This window comes from Rhodamnia argentea, chromosome 6 (assembly GCF_020921035.1).
Source record: "Rhodamnia argentea isolate NSW1041297 chromosome 6, ASM2092103v1, whole genome shotgun sequence".
Lineage (NCBI taxonomy): Eukaryota > Viridiplantae > Streptophyta > Magnoliopsida > Myrtales > Myrtaceae > Rhodamnia > Rhodamnia argentea.
In genome coordinates, this window is record NC_063155.1 from 17,159,284 (window position 1) to 17,187,021 (window position 27,738).

General features: G+C 40.7%; 4 protein-coding genes across 4 annotated transcripts; 2 read left to right on the top strand and 2 right to left on the bottom strand.

Annotated features, from left to right (window-relative positions):
* The first annotated feature begins 2,932 nt into the window (after window positions 1-2,932).
* On the top strand, window positions 2,933-4,939 carry LOC115751211 (epoxide hydrolase A). Its single transcript, XM_030688979.2, has 3 exons — window positions 2,933-3,436; window positions 4,147-4,388; window positions 4,614-4,939. The coding sequence occupies exons 1-3, from the start codon at window positions 2,969-2,971 to the stop codon at window positions 4,858-4,860; spliced, it is 957 nt and encodes a 318-aa protein (XP_030544839.1). The 5' UTR covers window positions 2,933-2,968; the 3' UTR covers window positions 4,861-4,939.
* A 422-nt stretch (window positions 4,940-5,361) lies between these two features.
* LOC115751213 (60S ribosomal protein L18-2) lies at window positions 5,362-7,637 on the bottom strand. Its single transcript, XM_030688984.2, has 5 exons — window positions 7,511-7,637; window positions 7,324-7,413; window positions 6,584-6,712; window positions 6,276-6,458; window positions 5,362-5,783 (listed from the first exon to the last, which is right to left on the bottom strand). The coding sequence occupies exons 1-5, from the start codon at window positions 7,511-7,513 to the stop codon at window positions 5,625-5,627; spliced, it is 564 nt and encodes a 187-aa protein (XP_030544844.1). The 5' UTR covers window positions 7,514-7,637; the 3' UTR covers window positions 5,362-5,624.
* A 4,355-nt stretch (window positions 7,638-11,992) lies between these two features.
* Window positions 11,993-14,700, top strand: LOC115751210 (serine/threonine-protein phosphatase PP1 isozyme 9). The gene is made up of 4 exons (XM_030688978.2): window positions 11,993-12,427; window positions 13,104-13,663; window positions 13,903-14,091; window positions 14,192-14,700. Exons 1-4 carry the CDS (start codon window positions 12,232-12,234, stop codon window positions 14,213-14,215), a joined length of 969 nt encoding a protein of 322 aa, XP_030544838.1. The 5' UTR covers window positions 11,993-12,231; the 3' UTR covers window positions 14,216-14,700.
* A 10,682-nt stretch (window positions 14,701-25,382) lies between these two features.
* On the bottom strand, window positions 25,383-26,423 carry LOC125315517. The gene has a single exon (XM_048280691.1). It carries the CDS (start codon window positions 26,421-26,423, stop codon window positions 25,383-25,385), a length of 1,041 nt encoding a protein of 346 aa, XP_048136648.1.
* Between the last annotated feature and the right edge of the window lie 1,315 nt (window positions 26,424-27,738).

Genomic DNA, 27,738 nt, shown 5'->3' on the forward strand with positions numbered 1-27,738 from the left:
CAAACGAACAAAGCGCGTTCATTGCAGGACGACAAATTCAAGACAACATACTGATAGTCCAAGAAGTCCTCCACCGGCTTCGCACTCCCATCGACAACGAAAATACCAGCCTATTCTTAAACTTGATATGCGCAAAGCTTATGATGGGGTTGAATGGGATTTTTTGGAGGAATGTCTCCTCGAAATGGGTTTTGCCATGCAGTGGGTCTCTTGGATCATATCTTGTGTTTGAACCATTTCTTTCAGTGTCAAGCTCAACAGGACTCCACTACCCTCTTTCTACCCATCTAAAGGACTGTGTTAGGGCGAACCACTATCGTCGTAACCTTTTATCCTAGTTTCTAATGTACTTTCTTTTATGCTAGCTACAACTATACAGGAAGGCAGTTTCTCTAGTATTAAACTCAATCGCCATTGCCCAAAGCTGTCGCACCTTCTCTTCGCAGATGATTCCATCTTTTTTATGGATGGAAAACTTTCAAAGGGTCAGACTTTGGCACAAATCCTTCACTAGTACTATTATGCATAGGGACAAGTTATCAACCTGAACAAGTCAGGTATCCTTTTTAGTAGCTATTGTCCATCTACATTGAAATAGATGTTGGCTAGGGAATTGCGAGTACAGAAGATTTCCCAGACAGGGAAGTACCTTGGGCTACCTTCTGATTGGGGGCAAACCAAGAAACAACTTTTTTCTTGGATATTAGCCCAAGTCCATAGTAAGCTAGAGGGGTGGGAGGAAAAACTTTTCTTCATGGCTGGAAAAGAAATCTTAATTAAGGCTATCATCCAAGCGATTCAGTAATATGTTATGTCAGTGTTTAAGGTGCCTCTCTCTATATGCCGGGCTATTGAGTGGCTTGTAACATCATTCTAGTGGAGAAACTACGAGGCTCAAACAGGGCTACATTGGAGGAGTTGAGACCTATTGAAGGACAGTAAGCAAGATGGTGATTTAGGCTTCCGAGATCTTACTTCTTTTAACATGGCCATGCTGGGGAAGACAGCATAGAGGCTGCATTCCAACCCCTGTAGCCTTTGGGTGACACTTTTTAAAGGCATTTACTTCCCGCACTCCAATTTTTGTGAAGCGACTAAAGGGGGTCGACCCTCGTGGGGTTGGCAAAGCATCTTAGCTAGAAGAGATCGTATTGCACCCTATGTCTAATAGCAAGTGGGTGATGGAACACAAATTCGCATCAGATCAGACCGCTGGTTACCCTCTGGCACTATTGGTGGAGTACCACAAGTGGATAAACCTCACTAGGTTGCTGATCTCATCACATCATCCATCCAATGGAATGAATCCTTGGCTAGTACATTTTTCTCATCACAAATTGTCCGAGAGATTCTAGCAGTTCCACTCAATCCACTACTCCCTAATGATCGTCTAGTATGGCTGCTATCTACTCAAGGAACTTATTCTGTGAAAACAGCTTATAGAAAGATTCGTGCTACCACCCCTGTACAACCGAGAACTAACCCATCTTCATCCTACCAGTGCCTCCCCTCACTATGGCAGCATATATGGAGACTTGCAATGCCCCCCAGATTCAAACATTTCTTTTGGCACATCTGTCAAGACGTGCTACCTACTGTAGTTAATTTATGCAAGAGCAAGATTTTACCTGACCCACGATGCTTTCTTTGCCTATGCCAATCGGAAACCCTTGAGCACTTATTCTTGCTGTGTTCCTGGACTAAGCATGTGTGGACAAACCCAGAGATTAATATACATATCGATGCAACGAAGGTTACGAGGATTGAGGATTGGCTATTACAATGCTGGAAAGTTGACCTCCATTATCAGGGCCCGTCCATGCCATTGGTGGCTCAGACTTTGTGCCCACTCTGGAAAGCCTGTAACAGCTTCATATTCCGGAGGCAACGTCCCGATCCTTGGCGTGTCATTAACACCGCGTCTGCAAATGTTACAAATTTCACCCGCTAGAATCCTAGTAACAAAAACCCCAAATCAGGATGCACTACAGTACCTCTTCGGTGGACACCTCCCCCAGCAGGTACTCTGAAAATGAATGTTGACAGATCCCTTTTTTCCTTGAGACTCTATCAATGCTATTGCTAGCATTATTCGCAACGATTAGGGCTGTTGTGTTGGGGGATTTGCCAAGTTCGCCAATGCCTCTAAACCCAAGCAGATTGAAGCCATGGCATGTAGAGATGCAATTCGCTTCTGTTTTGAACAGCAACTGCCGGCGCCCGTTCTTATCGAGTCAGATTGTTCCAATGCGATCACAGATCTTGTCCTCCTCTGACGAATTTCCCCTTTGGTGATCGAACCCGAGCTCTCTATGTCGGCCCCGTGGAAGACGTACCCTGTTCTGCGGGAATGCTCCTTCTTCATAAATCGAATATCTGGATTTTTGGTCTTTCGGCACCGCCCACCTGAGGCCAACCAAGCCGCTCATTGGTTGTGCCAGGCCCAGCAACGTGGCATGCTTCCTAGTAATTGGATTGTAAATCAACCTGCTGTACTAAAGGTCCTCTCATGCTTCGAGGCCCAAGTCCAATATGCATTTGGTTCCTTTACAATATAAACCGTGCAAATGTTTTGACCAAAAAAAAAAAGTCTGAAAAATTAATTTCCCAATAAAATATAGACAACCTTAATAGTCAACTTTTTAATCCTCTCGTCTGTCTGGTCTCTTCTTCTGCCATGCATGGATGAAGCTTGACTTGGGAGTTTGGACAGTGACAATGTTCGTCGTCTTCCGTCCTCGGCCATCAACTTTTCCCTCGAAAACAGTAATCGCTTTTACTTCCGTCCGACATTTTCACAGGTCCCGTGGCAGACATGAGAGATCCACCGACCTCCCCTTTACTACTTCCACTGCACATCACCACGCGCCATTTATGACCTCTGAAGCTCTGAAGTCTGAACCCTCCTCTTATATACATATAACGCCACCGGGAAACTCATCCACCGGCCCAACCTCTTCATAAAGCCATGGAAGGAATCGAGCACAGGACCCTGTCCGTCAACGGCATCGCCATGCACGTGGCGGAGAAGGGCCGCGGCGGCCCGGCCGTCCTCCTCCTCCACGGCTTCCCGGAGCTCTGGTACGCCTGGCGCCGCCAGATCCACGCGCTGGCCTCGCTGGGGTACCGGGCCGTGGCCCCCGACCTCCGCGGCTACGGCGACACCGAGGCCCCCGCCCCGGCGGAGCGCTACACGTGCCACCACGTGGTCGGGGACCTGGTGGCGCTGATGGACGAGCTGGGGGAGGAGAAGGTGCACGTGGTGGGTCACGACTTGGGGGCGCTCGTCGGGTGGTACCTGTGCATGTTTAGGCCCGAGCGGGTGCGGTCGTACGTGTGCTTGACGGTGCCGTTCCGGCCGAGGCACCCGAGGATGAAGCCCGTCGAGTCCATGCGCGCGCTTTTTGGCGATGACTACTACATCTGCAGATTTCAGGTTTGCTCTTCTTTCTTTTGAGATTTTCTTTGATTTTCTTGGCCGGATTTGAAACGTTATTTTTGGAGCAAATATTTGAAATAAAAAATGATTTCTTAACGGTATTGTCATAGACGGTATAATCTCAATCGTAGATTTACACATCTTCATCGCGTATTTTGTATAAAGCAATCATCGAGATGAAGGGCGATCTCGTAGTTCTTGGTCCGTGAATATATTGTTAGGTGTTCTATTTTAGTTTTCCATTGAGGCCAAATCTAAATCTGTGCTCGGGAGACTGTTGTATGGATTCTCGAAAAAAGAAGAGCTGTGGGGTCCTCCCGGACCGCTTGGATCCCACGAGTGAATAGAAAGTTGGATCTAAATTGAATCTCATCTGAATGGCCCCATCTATCATTCTGAGGAGGGGTTTGCTTTCAAACCCGGTTCTAACAAGAGAAGTACGTCATGCTAATGTGCCTTGAATGATTCACATCTCAAGCGTATTGTCAGAAATAACTGATAAAACTGTTAGAATACAATGCTGGAAGCTCACGAAAAAAGAAATACTCTTGTTTCTTAACTGAAATTCCTCAATTTTCTGGCTAAATTATCTTATGAGTTATAAGACAAAAGGTGTTTGGTCAGCTGTTCATCTGAACTCCTGTTCTAGCTCGGGGGAGGATTCAACCTACGTTTGATCTTTCCATTTTTATTTTTTTTTCTTGTAGAAACCCGGAGACATTGAATCCGAGATCGAACGCATCGGCGCGAGGAACATGCTTAGGAAGATACTCACGGAGCGCAAACCCGGTCCGCCCATGTGGCCTAAAGGAGAAGATGTCGGCGTCGGTCCCGGCAAGCCGGTTGCTTTACCCTCTTGGCTTACGGAGGAAGACCTTGATTATTACACCAGCAAGTTCGGAAAGAGGGGTTTCACCGGAGGCCTCAACTACTACCGCGCCATGGATCTGTACGTTGCACATCATATTTACTTTCTCGCGGCTCATTAGAATTACTACTCTGCTTCTTTATCTATGCAAAAGAGTCATGAACATGTATTCTCAATCAACGGTCCTTGCCCTCATCAAATTTGCGAGATATACTGATCGGTGGTGGACGTCGAACGCGTCGAGTCATATCGATTCTAATTTGGTTTTGCCCCTGAGACCTTGACGAGCGAGATCCGCTGGTGCAGGAATTGGGAGCTAACAGCGCCATGGACCGGGGTGCAAGTGAAAGTGCCAGTGAAGTTCATAGTCGGGGACTTGGACATGACGTACACGAGTCCAGGAGTGAAGGAATATGTGCACGGTGGCGGGTTCAAGATGGACGTGCCGCTCCTGGAAGACGTCGTGGTGATGGAAGGCGCCGGCCACTTCATCAACCAAGAGAGGGCAGCGGAAATCAATTCTCACATCCACGACTTCATCAAGAAGTTCTGATGGACGCTGTCCACGCCTTTCTGTTATATTGTATTTCCAAGCCTTTCTGTTATATTGTATTTCCAAACCTTGCGACGATTTCCGTTTTACATTTCGAATCCTAATCAGGTTCCTTTCCGGCAAGTGCAATATGTAGTTCCCGGCGTCCATTTCTTGCTGCTGAAATTTAGACCTCCAGTTAGCTCGGAAGACTCCTGTGCATGGTGAAACGAAATGGCCTTTTGGTTGGCCAGACAAAGCAGCTCTTTTTTCCCAACCATCTTCAGGACAATTCTCGATTAGACATCACAGCAGGTCAATGTGCCCCGTGCACTTCACATCTCAACATAAATTATTGCGTAGCTGCGGACACATACTCCCCTTGTATACTATGTTCCGCGGGAGATACATTCCAGACGCCATAAAGGGAATCCAAGCAGTAAGCAGATCGTCATTTTGGAGATTTCTCCTATGGCAAGCTACCAACTGACAAACAATAGGCTACACACAAGCTCATTCACCTGAAGTAAGAAGTTTGAATCAAATTTAACGACTGCCAAACATCGCACTACAAAAAGTAGACGAACCAACGTTCCAATTTCTTCTAAAACACACCAATTTCTCATTAAGACGTAAGAAGACGAAGCTTTCTAAAACTGACCCCGTTGAAATAAGCATATCCCAACAGTCAATACAAAAAGGAGTGTCACATGTTCCTAACTCCAGCCAAAATTTAAAGAGTCGAATTGAAACGAATCTTCCGCTCACAAGTATCAAAATGGAACTTAAACTCTGAATCCCCTGCTGTTCCTCTTTCCTCTAGCCCTCTCAAACTTTCTTCCCTTAGACCGCACATATGGTTTTGTGTGGCTGTGAGGCACACCAGGAGCAGGGCCAAAGTGCTTCACTGCTTCCCGAGCATTCTTTGGACCCCTGAGAAGAACCTGGAAACACCAAAAATAAAAAAATTATCCATCCAATCTCGGCATATTATACTTTTACAAATGAAACAGGGAGCATCCATTGACAACTAATATAAATTTATAGACAAAGACATAAATTTCATATGAGCCATGGATTACTCAAAAGATGATTCGGCACAATATTTGCTGCAAACATCCTCACTCGAATAGGAAATCTTTTTTTTTTTTTTTTTTTTTTGGGGTCATAACTTGAATGGGAAATTGAATCTAATTATTCAGACACAATGACTGCACTTTCCCCACAAATATAAATTTATAGACAAAGACATAAATCACACATCCTGCTAAAGCGGGTGGAGGAGGATGCCAAATAAATGTGGCCTGGCAAAAGATCCTTCTAAAAGAGATTGATATGTCACAGAAGATCAAACACGTTGTTAGGTGAAAGTAAATGGCTGCTGCTGTACCATCACAACAACATCAGCAAGGGCAATTAAGGGCCTAAACTTGTACCGTGTTCTGTCCAAGGGGAGCCCGCAGAGCAAGCTGATCAAATGTCAAGCATTCACCACCTGCCTTTTCAATCCTTGCTCTCACAGTCTCTGTAAACCTAAGAGCAGTAACCTTCATAGCTGGCACATCATAAACCCTGATGTCATCAGTCACAGTGCCCACAACAACAGCCATTTTATCGTCCTGCAAGTCACAAAAAAATTACACATTATCGTGGATGAAACAAACGTAACATTTAACTCCACTCGAGTTCATAATCTACAACAGAGCGAAACCTAATAGAGCAAAATCTAGGAGAGATTTACAACCTTTCCTTGCATATAACGGATGAGCCTCGATAGGGAAAGTGGGGCCTTGTTCACTTTGCTCATGAACAAGCGCTTCAAAATCACTGCATTGAACTTGCTTCCAGTTCTTCGAACAAGGAACCGGTAGAGCTGTTCGATTCACAATTTAATAGTGAGAGCTTGCCTCCTCAGGAGAACAAATAATAAAACTATACTGGACTCATTACAACACAATATAGCAAAAGATCCTATGCCCAGAGAGATGGTGCCATTTCTCGACACCAAGGCAATCAAATATTTGAGTCCGCCGTCATCATTAACAAACCATACACGCCTTTTCTCCGTCCAGATTTGCAAAGTCGAAATCATTTAACTATACAATACATAATTTGATTCGGATAAAGGAAAATAACATTTCAACCTTAATTCTCCACAATAGTCAGATCTGCAACCTATATCCATGGACACTAGACAGCGAACTGCGTTTGTAAAGATAGTAAAACTTAAAAAGATCAAACTTGGTCGAATCAACATAGAGCGAATGCAAAAACACGAAAGGATACCAATGACTAATGATACCCTAAATGTCTCGACTTGCAGATGCATTTATTTCCATAATTTTCAGAATTCCGGCAAAGAATCCCAATTGCACTACTGCTGAATCTCCGCCCCTAATGAAACCTAACGATGAACGTTACGGTTTCACACAAAACAAGCACATTAGACGAAGACAAAACTGCACTATGAAGTCTTCGACAGACCTTGACGAGAAGCTTGAGATAGATATCATCGGATTTCGGCGCCGTACGCTTGGTTTTCTTCCTCTTACCTCCTGCGACCAGATCGATACCCTGCAAGAATTTTCATTCACAAAACATGAACGAGATCGCCATTAGCTGACATGCGAATGTAACACGGAGAGAGAGAGAGAGAGAGAGAGAGAGAGACCATGGTTGATGCAGCGGCGAGCTCTCTGCTTCTGCTGAGACGGCGCGACGGCTTGTGAGATTGAGCGAGGAGCTAAAGATGGAGCTAGGGTTTTGAGGAGAACTTTAATTTGCTAGCAGACCCGATTCGGCTCTCCTATTCGGTTTTGGGCCATGTTCGGGTTGACCCGTTTTCTTTATCGGGCCTAACTTTTAGCATGAGGCCTTGGAAATTGAGGGATTGGATTAGGCCTTTTTATCCATTATAGGTGTACATTACACGTTATCATTTATTAATAAAAAATCGTGAGCAATAATTATAACGCAAAGAAAATCGCCAAATAATTTTACTAATTAAATTTTTTAATACAATAAATTGCAAAGCTGTTTTCCATCGATATAATTTATTATATTCTTAATTTTCAATCTTCATCACTATAATTACAGAACGTATGTAAGAAAAATCTTATTGCAAAAGAGTATTTTCTTACTTAAAAGTAGTATGTTAATGACTTTTTGCGATTTTTTCGTTTTCCTTTAGAGGATCAAAGACCCTAAGTAATACCTAAATTAGAGCTGTCAATATGAGTATTAACCTATATTTATGAAAGTAGGTCAAATATGGGTCACAGTAGAATTAAGATATGGGTTATCTATGGGTTTTGAAAAAGAAAAGCCCAAACAATATGGATTTTATTTGGGTATTTTATAAACCAATTTTGACCCATTTTCAGCCAGTGGCTTACAGCTTCCCAAGCATCCATTTGTAAATGGGCCTCAACACGATTACACAAGTATATTAGGCTCCGTTTGTTTCACGAAAAATAAATTATTTGAAAAATATTTTTTCAAAAAATGATTGCTTATATCATTTAGAAAAATTAGTCAACAAAAAATGTTTTCATCATCTATAACAATCTATGCTTAGCTACTTTCATAGGCGATGAAAAAAAAATCATTTATTCATTTTTTTAAGTGACATAAGCGATTACTTTTAGAAAAATATTTTTCAAATCGCTCATTTTCTGTGAAATAAACGGAGCCTTAGTTCATCTTCTTTCTTTTTTTAATTTTAACTTTTTATAAGTAAAACAAAAAAATAAATATAAAAATAAAAAATGTTGTGCTATGTTGCCGGCCGCCACCACCGCCGACCTCCACCCACCACGGCCATTGGGTCGTCAGCTCCGGTGGTGGAAGAAAAAGGAAAAGGAGATAGAAAATAAAGAATTTTTTTTATAAATAAATTATATTTTTTAAATAAAAAAATTATATAAAAAAATAATTTTAAAAAAATATAGTTTTATTTTTAAAAATAAATCAGTTGCATGAAAGTATTTTAGTAATATCAATTTTTTTTAACAAATTATTAGACACAAATATTCCATGATTTATTTATTTATTTTTTTTTTGTATTTCGTGATTTAGTTAAATATAAAAGTATTTAAGTTACACGAATCGAGTCCGGTATGGATTGGATTGGGTATGATTCGTTAAATTTGTACTACATGACAATGGATTAAAATAGGTTAAATGAATCAATATGTGTTAGACTATATTCAATCCGACCAAAATCCGACCACTTATTTGACACCTCTAATCTGGATCAAAGACGCCAAGTAGTACATCGCAACTTTGAGAAGGGGAGCTAATTTCGTTGGTGGCCTATCCTATATGACCCATCTATGCACATTATCGATGTGAAAAAAGGCCCAATTGACGAATTAATCAGCATAATCGTCGCATTTTCTTGTTAGTACGAACTATTTGCAAGTGTTAACTCCTATAGAGAGACACAAGTAGTCGACAGCATAATCAGAAGGATCACGTGATCCCAAAAAGCGAGCAAAAGCTCGTAGAGTCCGCTTCCAAGACAAGCTTCATGAAGCCTTCAGATGCACCATTTTGAAGTCCTAGAAACCTAACGATTTTCCACAAAGTGGTGACGAAAGATCTAACTTGTAAAAATCTTTCCATTTTACAATTCGAACTTCGGCTCTATACGAGGAATATAAGCTCACTATCCAAGTCAAACCGATAATCCGATGATCACATTCGGAAACCATCGAGTTTGTTATCGTTCATGGTGGCTAGTAACATGATGAGTTGTTTATAGGCATTCATTAGGTGGACACGTATTTAGTGCACCACCTTTCTTAAAACATCAATTTTTAACTAATTGAAATGTAAATCTACATGTCATGAGATCGTATGATCTCAAAAGAGTTTGTTCGGCGTTAGCTAGATTCAAAATTACAAACCACAGACACATGATTTACCTAGGTGGACAAGAATGGAGTCAATAGAAAGAGACTTGATAAAAAGAGATGGGATTGCTCGCAAAAACCGTGGAACGTCCTTTTCAATTTACGTCCATTTTCTCTTCTCGGGAAGGCCATTTCGCGCTTGTCTCCTAGTCATTTCGTGCATTGCGTAGCCTTGGATTGCGCGTTGTTCGCGTCGGACACTCCTCTTTTATCCCCCAACATAATTGGCGACCTCCTCCTCTTTGTTCTTTTAAAGGACTAAACGATTCCTTTCGTGTCCCCATAATTGAGATAATTAGTTTCGAATCTTCTCATTATCATCATCATCATCACATCGAGTCGGCATCGAATTAGGTTTATTGTGTTAAAAATTTGTCTCCCTCGGGACAAGAGTTCATCTCGACATTGTCAAATACAACTCCGAATTGTTTAGATACATCGCTATAATGCACCTTACATATACATTACCGTTCTCTATTTAACAGCTTAAACTTTTCGAATTGACCTTCTGAACATGGTACGATAGCACGTGTCCAAGATTCCAAATCCCGACGCTTACCTCTCAAGCTCATTGCTCGTGGTGGGGTGGGATCGACACCAACCGGCTCGCACAAAAGCAAAAGCCTCGCCCATTTCACGACATCTTACTCGGGCCGCTACACGTATAAGTATTGGCTTACACGCGAGCGGGAGTATTAAATATAATCTCAAGTCGCTTAATTACGTGATTATAATGTAACCAGCTTGTGTTTGGGGGGGAAAGTGTCAAAAAAAAGTCTTAAACCTAATGCATTAATGTCAATTTAGTCATAAATCGTTTTTTTATGTCAATTCAGTCTTAAACCTTTTGTATTAATACCAATTAAGTCCTAAAACTTTTATTAGTGCCAATTCAATCCTAAACTTTTTACAATAGTGTCGATTTAGTCCTAAAAATTTTGCATTTATGCCAATTGTGTCAATTCGATCAATTTTGATTAGAAATCACTAGCATGGACGTCAATTATCCTACGTGGCATGGTTGGCACTAACGTGGATATTTTGAAATATTTTTTTTTATATTTTAAATAATTTTTAAAAAAACCAAAAAATGCTTAAAAATTATTTAAAATATTAAAATAATATTAAAAATATATCCAAATTAGCGCTAGTCGTACCATGTAGGACAATCGATGTCCACGTCGGTGATATTAGGTCAAAATTGTTTGGATTAACTGAATTGATATAAATATAAAAAATTTAAGATTGAATTGGCAATAATACAGAAGGTTTAGGATTAAATTAGCACAAATAAAAGATTTATGACTTAATTGGCACTAATGCAAAAGGTTTAAGACTGAATTGGCATAAAAAAAGGTTTAGGACTGAATTGGCACTAATACAATAAATTTAGGACTTTTTTGACACTTCTCCCTATTTCGGGTGTGGGGGAATTGACAATATTGCTCTTTCCCTTTGAATTTTTTTTTTTTTTTTTTGAGTCTTCTCCTTTTGATTTGTCCCTTTATTTGGTACTTTTTAGACGAGTTCTTCCTCAAGACCTCGTGGAGACTATGGACCTCAATTGGCACAAAATTACGCGCATAATAGTAGCCTTTTCTTGAAGGTTTCAAACGTACACCATCCTTTTGCTGAAACATATGTATTTTTTATCCACTTGGCATGACATTATAATCGAATCGAGCCAATCGAAACTTTTTGTCAAATTTTTACAAGTCATTAGCATTGGTTACACACCCATATTTTTTTTTTCTCAATTTTCCGATTTGTAATTTATAATGCCACTTCTAATTTCAAATTAATCTCGACTTTCTTTCGTTACGAGCTTTATACTTTCGTCTAGACGAATTGAACTGTGATTGTAAGTGCATGTTCACGGTGACCATCGAACGCCGAGCTGCGGTCATCGCGGTGGTGGGAACTGCCGATGCCGATGCCGCTGGTTTTCCATTGCTCTTTTTTTTATGTATTTTCACATAAAGATTCAAGTTTTTCCATACACGTTCAGAAAAAGAAAAAGATTATTGACGAGAGGAAAAAGACTGTTGTTGGCGTGAAGATGAATGAGGTACATGTCCGAAAGACACATGTTATGATGTTTGTACGGTTTTACATCGATCCCCATGGTGCCCTTCAAATTTTTTCTGTCGCCAAATCGTTTGCTATGATCCAAATGGATAAATTCGTCAATTCGTGTCGACCCTCTTTCACTTTGTATTATCCACCTTCTGTCTCTTTCTCTCCCTCCTCTGTCTCTCTGTCTGTCTCCCTGTCTCGCTCGGTCTCTCTCCATAAAGTTTTCAACTTGCGATCCATTTCTCTCAATTTATTGATGCCCGAAAGCATACCTCCTCATCCCCCTTCAAGAAACTCAATAATCGATCCGTTCTTATTTCTCTGTCTTTCTGTGACCCCGAATTTCGATCTTTGTTTGGATGTTTTATCTTTAGGGTGTGGATAGGATAGGTGAAGAAAGATGATGAAGATGACGATGGAAGGGATGATGGACAGGGGGGTGTTGGAGGACATAATAAGGAGATTGTTAGAAGGCAAAGGAGGGAAGCAAGTTCAATTGTCCGAGGCCGAGATCCGACAGCTGTGCATCAACGCGCGTCAAATCTTCTTGTCCCAGCCCAATCTCCTCGAGGTCCATGCCCCAATTCGCATCTGTGGTTTGTCTCTCTTTCTTCCTCTCTGTTCCCTGTATAACGAAGAATCATTTCTATGTTCTGTTTGTGTCTGTGTGTTTTTGTTCCGTTAATTTTGCTTATTGGGCACTTCTAAGGACAGGATTATAGGATGAATTTGATCGAGTGTAGGTCGTTTAGCTTGAATTTAGGATGACCCTTTTGTCTGAGAGGGCGATGGGTCTGGTTTCATAGGAGGATTGTTCTGGTTCATGTCCTCATTTGGGATTGGGTTTGAGAAAAATTGGCTCTGTCTAGGTATTACTTGTTTCAGTGGAGCTTTGGGTTTTCTCAATATGAATGATTAGGAAATGGAAAATGGGATTTAGTTGAAGAGTCGGCGAGGCCTGTTATCTTTCCTTTGTTTCATGTTCCAAGCTGCGGCGCATTCTCTTGTACCGGAGGAAATCGTCTGTCTTAGGTTAATCCCATTTTATGGTATGAAATGCGTGCAAGTTTTGGTGGGATCCTGTATAATGCATTTGATATAATTTTGACAAACAGACAGTGACTCATCCGTTTGCAAATTGTAGCTTCTCTTGTAGTTTGTTAAAGGAAGCAATCAACCAGAACATGCTTTGGGATATGCAATTGGTTGTTTTAGTATGACCACCACTGCTCTTTGTTTGCCGGTATGCCTAATGCTGCTATCCTCATACAGGTGATATACACGGACAGTACCAAGATTTGTTGAGGTTATTCGAGTACGGAGGCTATCCTCCTGCCTCAAACTATCTCTTCCTTGGAGACTATGTTGATCGTGGCAAACAGAGTCTGGAGACGATATGTTTGCTTCTAGCTTACAAGATATTGTACCCGGATAAAATCTTCCTCTTGCGGGGAAACCACGAGGATGCGAAGATTAATCGTATATACGGGTTCTACGATGAGTGCAAGAGGAGGTTTAATGTTAGGCTCTGGAAAATGTTCACTGACTGCTTCAACTGTTTGCCCGTAGCCGCGCTCATCGATGAGAAGATACTTTGCATGCACGGGGGTCTCTCTCCGGAGTTGCAAAATTTGGATCAAATAAAAGAAATCGAGAGGCCTACTGAAATTCCGGACGCTGGCCTCCTCTGCGATCTTCTTTGGTCTGACCCTAATCCCAGCACTGCAGGATGGACAGATAGTGACCGCGGAGTCTCATGTACTTTTGGGGCTGATCGGGTTGCTGACTTCTTGGACAAGAATGACCTTGACCTTATCTGCCGAGGACACCAAGTAAGCCGATTTTTGCTCAGCAACTAACATCTTAAATGATGTCAGTCATAGTCATTAAAGGAAAAAAATTGACGTGAGTAACAATGCCAACCGATGTGTAAATTGATACTGGTTACCTTTCAAGTTTGATCCCTCGTACCTAGTGGCAGCTTTCTAAATCCATATGTATGGAGAACCTTTCAGCTTGCAAGTGCTAGATATTGTTCGACAGATTTGTGAATTCTTGAATTCAATTGCAGGTGGTGGAGGATGGATATGAGTTCTTTGCTAAGCGAAGGCTGGTGACAATATTTTCGGCTCCGAACTATGGCGGGGAGTTTGACAATGCAGGTGCTTTGCTAAGCGTCGACGAGTCTTTACTGTGCTCTTTTGAGATACTGAAACCACTTGACAACAAGGCATCCTCGAGCAAAGTAACTCTTAAGAAGGTAAAAACGTTTGCAGTTTCTTCTTCATTGTCTACTCGTAAAAACACCACGACTAAGACATCACAACATCTGACTCTTTGTCTGACTTTGTTTTAAACAGCCTCCGAAATTCGGGAAGGTGTGATATGGATTAGGAGGTTTCCTTCAAGTACTTATTCAACTTCAAGCCCACGAGGTAGTAACCTCGGTATGACCTTGCATGTATTTACACTTAAGTTAGATTCCATTGGCAAAGAGGAAGCCTTTTTGCGCCAGCAATCGCCGTCTTTCGAATGCATGGACGCGGGGTGGCGCTCATTATTCGTGTAAGTTTTTGTACAATCTGTATATCAATCAACACATGCTAATTGCCGTGCAAGTCCAGAGATTTTTCTTGTTTGCTTCTTAGATTTCTCCTTAAGGTATTCTGTTTGGAAGCCCCTACAGAGAGTGCATCGCGTCGATCTTGGTTGGGCACTGTTTCTTGTCTGTGGAATGTCGGTTTGTCTCTTAGAGTATGTAGATTGGCTGGCTCTTCAAAAGAGCTTTTGTATCTAAACCAGTTTGACAGTAGCTCTCTAGTTTCAACCATTTTTCGAACTTCAAAGGATATCTGCGTCGTTTTTTTCGCACATCTCGATTCTTTTAAGAGAAGTATACCTTTCGTCCTCGTACTTTCGAGTGTTCTGTAGTTGTTCAATTTCATATTGGTCCCCGAACAAGGACTTTGTTACCGTATTCATCCCTGTATAGGGACCAAAACATGTACTTCGAACACCATTTAGCGGTTGACTAAGTACGAGAACTGTATAGTCTGTTTCAGTCTTCCGATGTCGCGGGTCGACTGGGGGTCGATTGTATGGCTGGCCTTCCTATTTGGCAATAGCAGTTTGATCTTCAGACCTACGCTTGGGAATGCTTGAAATCATCAAGCACGAGCACTCGTGCCTTTTTGTTTTGGCTTATTCCGAGTTTCGAACTTTATAACTTCCCTCCTTCCGAGGGCGGACATCGAACAGCCAGCATGAACCGGCCGCCAGCCGGGTCATGGTGATCCGAAAGTTGCCGGTTTTGATCGGTTGAATCGGTCAGTTCGTGTCTGGTCATTCGAATTTTGGAGGGTAGCAGTGTCGTTTGACCGGATCAAACTGTTTCCATTTTTAGAGATTTGACCATGCAAGATTGATGAGCTGGCTGGAGGAACTTCTGAATGATTTTATCCAAAAGCCGCAAAGCAAGACAAATCTCTACATTGCACCTATTAGCGATGAAGCGAAGACCCAGTACGCGACTATGACATTCCTACGTCCCAGATCGAGACATCAAATCAAACGATTAGCAGATTCCAAAGTTGACCGACTCAGGCGGCTCCCATGGAAAAAGAGACCGGGAGGGGGAGGTGAACAACGCATTTTCTTATCGTCCTGAAAAATTAATATGAAAAAGTGACGTCACTATTCATCATATATCACTTGGTAAATTAATTATCGGAGTTCGATTTTTTCGTTCCAAGACATTGTTGTAGCGTAAAGTGCCAATTTATGTTCTCCAGTATCATGATGGAAAATTGTCTAATGAATCATAAACTTATTGTACGGATCAATTCAATTTTAAATCTTTTAATTTCATCAATTGAATCCTAAATATTTTTACGCTTTATCAATTGAGTCCATTCAGTCAATTCTAGTCTGAAATTACCAAAGTGAACATCTTACATGGATAATATTTAATGATATTTTAATTTTTTTAAAAAATTTCATTACTTTTTTTTTCTTTTTTCTTTTCTTCTGTGTTCTTTCTTTACTTTTTCTTTTTCCCTTTCTTTTCTTTTCATTCCCTTTTCGCCGGATTGGATGAGGGCAGCCACACCTAAGGCCGACGACCTCCACCATCGAACAAGCCCCGACAATGGCTAGCGGAGGGAAAAACAAAAACAAAAAAAGTAAAGAAGGAAAGTTGAAGAAAAAAAAGGGAAATAACTAAATAAATATATTTAAAAAATTATTAAAAATTGTCAACATCAACGCTAGTCGTGCCACATAGGACGTCCAGCGTCCACATTGGCAATTTCATGCCAAAATTGGCCAATAGACTCAATTGGCAAAACGTGATAAGACACGAGACTTAGTTGGCAAAAGTACAATATATGTAGGGCTTTTTGTCCCAATATTACGAAGTTACGCCAATCTATTAAACAACAGTAGCTATTTAGTTTAAGGAGATATTGTTTGGAAACTTTTGTCAAACAAACAGTCGTGGTGTTAACATCTAGTTAAACAATCCAGTGCTCAGCAAGACTAATAGGAAAAACCTTCGACATATGGCAAAGATGATCTAATAATGGAAACCATGCTATATAAGATAGAGGGTAAAAGGAATGTCGAATAATATGTTCGAAAGCTTTATGAGATCTCATCGTACAATGGAAGAGAGGGATGGAGCCGCAGGTAGAGGTGGCCACGGTTCGGAGCCGGCGGTTCCGGTTCGTGGCCACCCTTAAACCGGAACCGGCCACTTAAGGGGCGATCTCGGTTCAAAGGCCGATTCTGGTTCCGAGTTTTATATTTAATTTTTAAATAATAAATTATGAAATAAAAAATAATAAATTATCAAATATAAATTATCATCAAATTGTACATTGTAATCAAATTTTGAGGGGGGGGGAGGAGGGGGAAGAGGCTTGAACTTAATGAATTATCATTAAAAGCCTATATATATTTTTTGGGATAGAAGAATCAAAACTCATGTGGTTCTTTTACCTTTAATAATCCCAACTTACATCATCGTCAATTGTCGCTACCTGTTCCGATAGTCGTAGCGGTGGTATTTCCATCATCATCATCGAAGAATTCAGCTTCTGCGTTGCGATCCATCTCTTGTTATCGAAATTGAGCCTTTGTCCAATCATCGAGACAAGCTTGAGCCTCCACCGAATTCGGATGTAATCTTGAACGTCGGTCGTCCAAAATTAATCATTCGGTACTAAATGCTTGTTTAACCGCAACTATTGAATAAGGAGTTGCTAAAATCTGTTTTGCGATGAGAGCGAGGGTTGGGAATTAAGTTGAATACCTCTTCCACCACTCTGGAATTGAAAAGTCTGTGCCTTCGGACTCACCAAACTCAAAAGAAATGATTAAATAGGTCTCTATTTCAGAAATATTACCTATTGCTCCATTTTGTCTTTTTTGCTTACTTATCAGCATTTTGTACCATCTACTAATTCTACTATTCTCCCCGCTTTGTACGTCACTAGGTTGGGAAGATCCACTATCACCTAAACCATATGTACTACAAAATTCACTATACAATTATACTATTGCATCTTTAACCGCTACTTGTATAATTACAACATTTACAGTTTCATTCAAATGTAAACATTCATAATAGCTATTTAGATAATCACCTAAACCATCTAATTTCATACGTGAATTGAAAACAAAAGCAATCAAATAAATAAGAGGAATTTCGGTATAATAAAGCAACTATTTTTCTCGTATTGCTATAATAGTCGAAGCTAATTGACCATCTTTTTCATATTCTTCAAAAACACCAGTAATATTAATACACTCTATTAAAAATAAATGTCTAATAGGATAATAAACACCAGATAAACTATAAGTTGCATCGTTAGAAAAATTTTAAAAATCTATTTTTTTTTTTTTTTTGCAAATATCTCAATCTTGTGGGAATAAATTAATTTCGAAAACATTATTCGAAATAAACGCACATAATAAATCTTTATAAGTAAAAATTTGATTAAGCAACTCATAGGTAGAATTCCAACGAATCGGAACATCTTTTGAAAATTTTTTAGGTGTTCTTCTATTTGCATTACAAAATCTACTCCATTTTTTCATAATTTGTGGATATTTCCATAAAAATTGAATTGATTTCTTTATTGGGTTGAGAAAAGTATCAAGAGTTCATAAACCATCTTGTACACATAAATTTAAAACATGGCAAGCACATCTAATGTGAAAAAATTATCTACCAAAAGTGGGTTACAAATATTTTCTAAATCAGAAATGGAAGCGGTATTTGCCACGACATTATCAAAACCAACTAAAAAAATTTTATTAATCAAATTATATTCTTCTAAAATTTGCATAATTACTCTATAAATATTATTGACTGTATGCCTATCATCAAAAACTCGAAATGCAATTACTCTTTTTTGAACATTCCAATCGTCACCCATCCAATGACATGTGATACCCATATAAGAATAAGTTTACCAAAGCTTATTCCAAATGTCGCAAATTCGTAAAAAAAATTTCAAATATTTTTTGCTTTTTTTTAAAGCCCAAAAATTTCCCGTTTAAGAGTATTTATCGGAACTGGTTTTGTTTGCAGAATACATGCAGTATTTATAAAAAAATTAAAATCAAAATTTTCACCAACATTAAACGGTAAACAATCAATGGCAGCTGTCGCGACCTAAAAATTAGTTTTTTTTAGGTTAACGGATTTTTAGGTTAATTAGATTAACTAACCTAATTCGGACTCTCCCAAGTCCTACCGAATCGCAACTTAGGTTCAATTACACGCCAAGATTTTAAATTGGAGCCGCCACTAATCTTTTATAGTAGGTAGATTAGAAACCTAAATAAAGTATTCGGGAGAAAATACTTTATTTCATACGAACCAGAGATTAAATGGATTCGGGGACTTGGTCACATTAACTTTTCAATTAATGCCCTTTCGGTATCCGATTTTCATGAAAAAATCCTTAGTTTGATGATTTGAATTAATTTTTTTGGGGTTTTCTTTTATTAAATGCAATGCTAATGCAATCTACATATATGACATGTGAGATGTAATGACATGGCAAAAATACGTGACGTGGCATAATGACGTGGCAAATATGCATGACAAGGAAAATATAATAATGAAACTAAACTATAATGCTATGCAATGTGGATGTTATTTTTTTGGTATATTTTTGTGTATTTTCGGATTCATGAAAAAATAAAGGTAAAAACTACCCTAACGTGAAGTAACATCTAATTTAACTTAAGAAATTGATTTCTCAAAGTCCTAATTTTATTAGAGTTATTTTCATGCAAAAAGAGAAATGCGATTTAGCTTAAGAAAACGTGACATCTTTTTTGGGATTTTTTAGGAATTTATTTAAACCATGAAAATAATGAAATTTGAACAAAAATAAACAATATTGCCCATAAAGCACCTTTAAATCCGAAATTCCGATTTTTATTCACAACATCCCCCGAGATTAGGGTTAGCAAATGAATATATTATAAAATTACCGTCGTCCCTATATACATAGGGCAAACCTTGAAATTCTATTTAGGAATTAGCGATCCGCTCCTCGAGATCGAGGATTTGATATCTAATTCACACGTACGGGCACGGTCGTACTTCGAGATCGAAGTCATATATTCCCTTTAATGTACGTTTTCCGAAGGACAAGGCACAAAGAGGGAGCATGTGTTATGAGCAAGATTGTTTATTTAAATGCAAATTTTAACAAACAATCAATCACATGAACAAATAAATGTGCATAAGGACATAAAATGCAAAAGCCAAGGTTGATTGAAGGTGATGCAGCAAAGCAACGTCTCAAAAGTCCTTTGACAGTCAATTAAAAGTTCATTCTTTTATGATCGAAAGGGTTTGCTCTATCAACTTTTAATTACAAATTGATGCACGTTTAGCAAGATACAATAGTTTAAGTGCAAGTTATCAACTGAATAAGCATAAATCCACAATCTAAAGTTGCAACATGTTACCTTTTCCAAGCGAAAAATCTGCGCTGCGTAATCCGTCCAAAATAGCCGCTTTTTAGCTCAAATTTTCAGCAAATCAAGCTCCTAAATAGCCAAGACTCCACCACCAGACGTAGCTTTGTTAGACTCAAATAACGACAAAAGAACGAGCTGTTTTACCACTCAAATAAGGCTGATTTGAGTGTGAACAGGGGCTGGACAACAGGGTGTTGACGACTTCGAGCGTGCTGATGAACCTTAGATGTTGACAAGGCTGCACGAGCTAAGTTGGGATGACGCAAGGCTGGACGATGGAGCTAGGACGCTGTGCTGGATGGCAGAAGGTGGCAGCATCTCGGTGGATGTCGGACGACAAGACGACGTCGGGATGATATGCCGCGGGGGGAAGATTTTCGACCAAAGCTTGCTTCGACCGAACACCTCTTGCCTTTTGCCTCTCTAAGCTCACGTGTATTTTTTCTATGACCGTCCCCCCAGAATGCGTGTGTGATGTGTCTTTATATAGTGGATTGCTAGGGCTTCTTCAAAGAATATCACAATTTTTCTTTTTCTTTTTTTTTTCTTGACCAAAATTCCTTTCTTCACATAAAGATATATTTTTCAATGAATATCACACCCTTGCATGGTCAGAAACATAATCTCCGTCAGGCAAATCTTTTAGGGCGTGAACACATATCTTTTTTTTCCTCCCTTCACGTGCAGAAGAAGATTGGGCTTCAAGAATCAAATCTTTAACCAATTTGCTCTAATTCTTTCCTCTTTTGACCATGAAAATATATCTTTCCTCACTTGCATTGCATGCTTGGCCACGTATGACCTAGCCATGTCTTTTCCTTGCCTTTTATGATAATAAAATGTGGACTTCGGTTGATCCGAGCAAAACTCAATGCGATTCTCTGCTTAGACCAATTTTCAATTTACTAAGTCTAATGTATACTATTAAACTTAGAAATCACTCATTTAAGTCCATCCACCGTTACTCAGAATTAATGCGGATGTGATGCATGCGTGCTAAAAAAAAAAAAATAAAAAAATTGATTTGATTATTTTTGTTTAGAACTAGAATTAGTCCTAATTTTTATGCAAAATAAACGACTAAAACTGAATATCCAAAATTTAGGTGTCATGTGCTGCCCCTCTTTGAGTGGAGGCTCGCAGAGGTTTCGCTCAAAGATAAAAATTGAAACCTAAATTTTGGAAATGCAAAGGATGAAATATGAGTTTTGGTGGGAGTTTTAATCCCATTTTTGAATGCAAAGGAAATGATGCATGACGTGCAAGACTGTAAATAACATGCGTCAGAGCTTCTCTTTTTCCCATATTAGAGAAGCTTGCACATGGATCGCATATGAGAATACCTGTTTTACCGGATACCTCATAAGGTGACAATTCCCTTAATTTCCAAGCTTCTGATCCGAGGATCTCAATGTACTAGGCCCATCTATTACCGGAAACTTCTCCCGATGCGAGACGACGCAAGATCCGTAATGAAGAAATGTGCTTGAGTTATGGTTCAAGCTGCACCATCTTATCTCTTGGGGCTGCCATCGTTTTAGTGAGCCACCATGAGTTGGTAAAACGCTTCTCGCGACCTCCTCCGTTTTAGCGGGTCACGTATCAGCTGAAAATGTCTCTTGAGACCACCTCCGTTTTAGTGGGTCATCATGAGTCGGTAAAATTGTCTCTCGTGACTCCTCCATTTCAACGAGCCACTACGAGTGATAAAATGTCTCTCGGGACCACCTCCGTTTTAATGGGTCACCGTGAGTCGGTAAAATGTCTCTTGCGACCTTCTCCGTTTTAGCGGGTCTCTCCGTATGAATGCAAGAGATGATGTGACGCCTGAAACTTGCCAAGACGATTCACAAAAAGAGTGTGATACAAACCTTGTTAGTATGCACACAAAATGAACATGTCACGCTTACCTTATCAGCATAAACATAACATAGGTATGTCGCACGGACCTTATCAGCACGAACATACATAGGGATTAAAATGACAACCAAGGTCAATTTGGAAAAGGTTTAAGAAAACTTACCTGGATTTTCTGAGCAATGGTTAAGGAATAGCTAGGTTGATCGCATCATACCTATTCATTCACTTAAAATAAAGCTGCAAATAATTGTGTTCATAACAAAAATGCAACATCCTAAGCCAAAATTTGTTCGCGTTACCAAGCTTCCATTGGAGAATTTATCAATGAGGAAATTTGTTTGATCCTTTCGATAAATTTGATTAAGTTGAATGAGGAACCTTCGATCGGAAAGGACTTTTCATTTGCTCTCATGAAAAGGCTTTTGAAACCCCGGCCATTAATGCGGGCATGAGAAACACTCAAAACTGTCATCATCACACTCGACAAGGGTCTAGGTATTCTCGCAATTAGTATAACCGGACCAATCCATGCGGTCTTTTGCAAGGACTGTAATTCGGGCTCGGTCAAAGGTTGATCAAAGGGGACTCACCCGAGTCATTAGGCTTAGAAGTGAAATGAGATCTTGATCGGTTACATCGGGTTTACAAGCCAGGAACCTTGCAAAATGAGATAAAATGATCTTGCTTGCACTTCTTCGAGTGGCATTTATAAGCATTTGAAATCCTACGTTAGCTCAAGTGCCCCGATCCGAAGAGACTTCGGTAAGGGTTGTAACGTAGGTTCGGGGTAGGCTTGAAAATGAAAGGCTTATTTATAACAAAAGAGGTGTATGAAGATGAGATCCGTGATCATCCATCCTTGTCGCTTTTAAGCGTGGATGTCACTACGAGCGAGCAATTTCTCTCGTTTCGCATCAAAAATGACTATCCAGGAGGAACATATTGTGAGCCAATCCAGTTGAGACCTCCTTCCATCCAAAGATTCACTTTTTTTTTTTTTACGGCAGCGGGCCTTTTTTTTAAGGCTACACTTGTTTTTCCCTTCTTTTGGGTGCACAGAATTTTTCGGATGCCCCAAATTTTCTACATGGTGAGCATTTGCTTTTCTTCCCCCTACTCCCGTTTTCTTCTCGGGATTCTTTTTTTTTTTTTTATAAAAAGAAAGGGGGGGTCTCATCTGAATCTTCTGCATATTTTGCCGATAGATCTTTTTGAGTTTCACTTTGCCCCAAGGCACTTTGCTCATTTGTCGGATGATCGGTTATAAGAAATGAATTCGCCGCTCAAATTGGGTTAAGCAATGGATTACTGTATATGGTGTAGAAAAGAAATGCTCTTCGTCATTTCTAGGGCACTTGAGCTAATACAGAACTCGTATGCAATAAATAAACTCGAAGATTGATGTTAATCCGAGCAAGAAAATTTCTAACCATTTACCTCGTTCTGTTGGTAGAATTTCCTCGTCTATGCCCCGATGTAGGGTGGTTCTTGACAGGGGTAAAGAAATGAAACCACCGCTCAAAAGGGGTTAATCAATGGATCACCCGTAGTATTTGGGATAGAGAACTGAATGCCTCTGTCATTTCGACTATCGTATCTTTTGCGAGAAAACCTTTTACCTTGTGAAATGCGGAGCCTAGCTACCGCTCAACTCACTGGGGATTATGACGCTGAACGTGTGTAGAAATGGCTTGCCTTTCATCATCCTGTTATACCCCATTCTTGTTCATTCAATTTATCACATGTAGTTGTACTCCCTATTCAGAATTAGTAAATTAAACATGAAAAACAATCGGGCATAGATCATGCAAAGTGAGAGCATTTTTCAAACGTGCAAATGTGGCAATTCTCAAGCATCAGTCATGTTTCATGAAAATCTTATGCATTTTGCTTAGGAAACAGAGTATGAAAGAATGCAAGAAAATTATCGGGAATGAGGGAGCTCGAGTTGCCCTAGAACATATAAGTGGGTCGAGTTGGGTGAAGACTTGAGATGCTCCGGTTGCCTCCGTTCACTGGTGATCTAGTCGTATGATCCTACAAGAAGGAAAATGTCATCTTCTAAATCGTACAATTCAGAGAAAAATACCCCCTTTACAAGCCGGGGTTCGCTATCGATTTGCCCCATTTTCAATCAGAAGGGTCTATGTCGGATGATCATAGCTTTGCCAAAATGTAGGATTGCCCCGGACATGGCTAGTGCGGGGATTTCGATTTCGGAGCTTTGGCAAACAGTTTGTTTTCACGCTTGATCCCGCATAGAAAAGCGTGCATGAATAGGGTTATAAAAAGATGAAATGAGCAAAAATTTGAAGAGAAAAAAAAATTTGAAGAGCTTCTAATGGTCGATTTGCTTGGGCGAGAGCAATCATAGACATGTCTCCAAGCTTAATGCCTGCAAAAAGAGAAATAGAATGTTATATTTAGAAATGATCGGGCAAGGCAAGAGATGCTCCCTTTGAGATTGGGCGGCTTTGGTTCGTCCTATCTTTCGTCAACCGACATAGCATAATCAATGGATCGGTCGAGGGCGAAGCATGGATTTGCTTCGACCGGCCAATGGATTGGTGCACAAGTTGGCTAATGTGATGCAACCGGTGAGCCGATCGAGGGATCGGGGTAAGGATTGCCCCAAGGATCATCATTTGGGTTGATCAAGGGACAGCCAAGCGTAATGTCGATCGATACAAGGGTTACCGAACATTTGATCGACGCCGATGATCGATGAACGTCCGGCTATGGAGCTACCGCAAGCAATGGATGAGGGCGAAGCATGGATCCGCCTCATATGGTCGAAGAATTAGGATCGGCCAAGGATTTTTAACTCGATCATGAGCTTCATGAGGTTACCCGGTGTTGATTGGACCTCATGCACTATCCAGGTTGTGAATCCGCCTCTTGCCCCTTAATTAATTTTGAAACATATAGCACATAGATCAGTAAGACAAATAGGGTTAAACCACGTGTTAACCAATTCTGAAGAATTTCCTTGAAAAACTCTTTTGTTTTCGAAAAACTTGGAACAAGACTTCTTGAGAAGCCCAACCCTCGGTGCTTACCATAGATGATAAATTATTCAATCGCTGGTTATCGTCATCGGGTTAGTTTGAGATACTTCAACAAGATTCAAAATATAATGAAAAACATCTGTAATTTTATTGATATTAAATCAATTGAAATACATCTTATTGAAATTAAAATTAAAATCCTAAAGTGCAACATGGAATGAAAAGGGAAATCCTAGAAAACAGTAAAAGTTCCCACACAAGGGGAAATGAAAGCCTGAAAAATGGTTACTCTTGAGGGCCAGAGCCCATCCTCAATGATGATTCTTCAAACATCGCTTGAATGATTCGGTAGAGGATTGTTTTGAACATTCGGTTGGCTGCTTGTCCGAAACGAGAATGCCCCGGATTCGAGCAAGTCTTGGATCCGATTCCCGAGAACGTTACGGTTATCCGTGTCGTGCCCCGGTTCACCTCGATGATAGTCGCACTTCTTGGTTGGATCATACTTTGCATAGCTCGTATAATTTGGTCGCATGGGCTCGGTTGACAGCAAATCCTTTTTACGCAGGACGGCCGGGACTTGAGAGAGAGCTCCGGGTAGAGGCGTAAATTGCCGGGGCGGACGTGCGTTCCCCTTCCGTTGTCGTACATTAAAGTTGGCTTCTTTGCTGTTAGGGATCTACACCGCCGGTGTCTGAGCAATGGGTTTTCGCGCATAGGTCATGTTAACCTGGGGAGCAGACTCCTTGTCTTTCTTGACCGTGAACCGCTTATTACTTGTGCTAATATCGCCGTACCACCCCTTCTTCAAGCCATTTTCCACCTCCTCAGCCATTGAAATGAGATGGCTGAATGATGTTGCAGCAGTTCCAAGAACGCGAGATCGCACCGCTTGGGGAAGGGTGGAGACAAACAATCTCATGAGCTCGAGTTCGGGTGGCACTGGTTTCAACCGGGATGCCACATTCCTCCATCTAGTGGCATATTGCTTAATCGTTTCACCCTTCTTGATTTTCGATCGCTCCAGATCTTCCCTAGTGATGACGACATCAATGTTGAAACCGAAGTGTCGGACAAATTCGTTGGCCACCTTCTCCCCGTCTTCCATGCCGTAGATCTTGTAGTCCGTGTACCACGTCATAGCCGCATCCTTCAAACTAGCCTGGAAGGTTTGAACCATCGAGGGTCTATTAGTTGCGTATTTGTTCATTCTCACTTGGTACATTTGGACATGCTGCACTGGATTGGAAGTGCCATTGTATTTCTCGAAGTCGGGCATCTTGAATTTCTCCGGAACATTAACCTTTGAAAAGGCATCAAAATCAATCTGCGGTATGTTGTGCGTTCCCTCCACTTCACGTATCCTCTGTTCCATCCGGGCTAGGAGCTTGGCCGTCTCATCATTTGGTCCCGTAGCCACGGGGCTGGCATGGGGAATTGGGATCAAGGGTGGCGCGCTCGAGCCTATGCCCGTGACGATCACATCTTCTAACGGCATTGTCTGATAATGGGTAGCTTCCGGAGCTTTGCCGGAATTATTCGCCTGAGGAATCAGAGTGGAAGCAATCGGTGGTGGAGTAGGGCTAGATAATTGAAGCTTAGCCGTGAAGCTTGCCATCATTTCCTCCATCTTTTGGGACATCATTCCTTCAAATCGCTTAGTTAAGGTGCCAAGCTGCTCATTCAAAGCCTCACGGACCGCGGCGTTGATGTCGGCCATTCTCTTTGCGACCGATCGAGTAAAGTGCGGATGATCCGTGATAGATTACCTGCATGAGGCGATAATATGGTTAGTACAACACACAAGAGAGCTTGGGTCGATCCATGGCTCAACTAGACTCACGAACATCACATGACTAGACTCATGACCTTGATGCGGGGGATCTCTGTTTTTCGTCGGGTTTTAGAGAAAAATTCGTGAAAAATCATTGAATGGTCGAAACGATCTGAAAATTTACAGACTTGTAGCCAAGAGGCTGACGAACAATTTTCATGTTGAGCAATGAGGCTGGAAATGAACAGATCAAATCAGTTTAATGTGTCTTTCCGAAAAAACATGTTCAAAAAACTGTTCTGTCCGCCTATAGTTAAAAAAACGAAGGACCCTCTTAAATTGTGAATTTAATTCTGAAATTTTGTAGGCTGATATTTGAAATATAGATCTACAACTTTCATGTAATACGGCACATTTACTAGTAGTAAATCGCAAAACGAATCTATAGTCTGAGAACGTGCGAGATTCTAGCCTGCTTTCTCTGGCCATTAATTCTATAATAAATAGAAAACACACTGGATTACCACGAAATTTTCCAACACGATGGTTCAAGTTCTTATGAACATTTTTCATTTGAAGTGAGGAAACTGAATCCAACAGGAAAAGGGTGTAAAAATTCTTACAGCACAGCAAGGTCAGAATGAGAACAGAACTGTTTTATTTATCCGAAACTGCAATTAAAGGATAACAAGCCTAACACTTGACGAAAGTTTCCCTAACAAGAGGCCTAGGAAAATAAAGAACGTGTCCAGACATCGAAAATAAAATTAATTAAATGTAAGACCAATAACCAAACAACTCAATGACGATACGATCTCGATTTACTACTTCAAGAGAGCATTCTTGTTTTTCAACTGTTTCAATGCCCGTGTCGCCTCTGCCGCTTTCCTCTTTGCCCACTCCAATTGCTGCGTGAGATCTTCCACTTGAGCATGAAGAGTAGCCGTAGGTCGCACCTCTGGGATTACCGGTCGTAAGGCTTCAGGAATTGAATGCTTCTTGATGTATTGAGGGGTGGCATGATATATCTTTTCATTGCCCAGCAACTCCTTCCTCGGTAGCTTGAGCTTGGATGGCCGACAAAAATCCCACAATGAGCGGATGGTAATCACCGATTGTTCACGCTCCGGGACCTTGACGGTGAAGTCGAGCCGAACACCTTCGGCCTCTAGGGGTGGTGGCAAGGTCCGGACAACTCCGTATTGACGTGCCACCCGTAGTGGATAATACTCAGTAGCTCCGGTGAATCCGAGCAAAGGGA

Coding starts and splice junctions, on each gene's coding strand:
- LOC115751210 (XM_030688978.2), top strand. CDS start 12,232: ATGATGAAGATGACGATGGAAGGGATGATGGACAGGGGGGTGTTGGAG. Junction 12,428..13,103: donor TGCCCCAATTCGCATCTGTG/GTTTGTCTCTCT, acceptor ATCCTCATACAG/GTGATATACACGGACAGTAC. Junction 14,092..14,191: donor GCAAAGTAACTCTTAAGAAG/GTAAAAACGTTT, acceptor TGTTTTAAACAG/CCTCCGAAATTCGGGAAGGT.
- LOC115751213 (XM_030688984.2), bottom strand. Junction 6,713..7,323: donor ATCTCAAGCTTCTCGTCAAG/GTCTGTCGAAGA, acceptor TGAATCGAACAG/CTCTACCGGTTCCTTGTTCG. Junction 5,784..6,275: donor CTCCCCTTGGACAGAACACG/GTACAAGTTTAG, acceptor TGGTGTTTCCAG/GTTCTTCTCAGGGGTCCAAA.
- LOC125315517 (XM_048280691.1), bottom strand. CDS start 26,423: ATGGCCGACATCAACGCCGCGGTCCGTGAGGCTTTGAATGAGCAGCTT.
- LOC115751211 (XM_030688979.2), top strand. CDS start 2,969: ATGGAAGGAATCGAGCACAGGACCCTGTCCGTCAACGGCATCGCCATG. Junction 3,437..4,146: donor ACTACATCTGCAGATTTCAG/GTTTGCTCTTCT, acceptor TTTTTCTTGTAG/AAACCCGGAGACATTGAATC. Junction 4,389..4,613: donor TACTACCGCGCCATGGATCT/GTACGTTGCACA, acceptor CCGCTGGTGCAG/GAATTGGGAGCTAACAGCGC.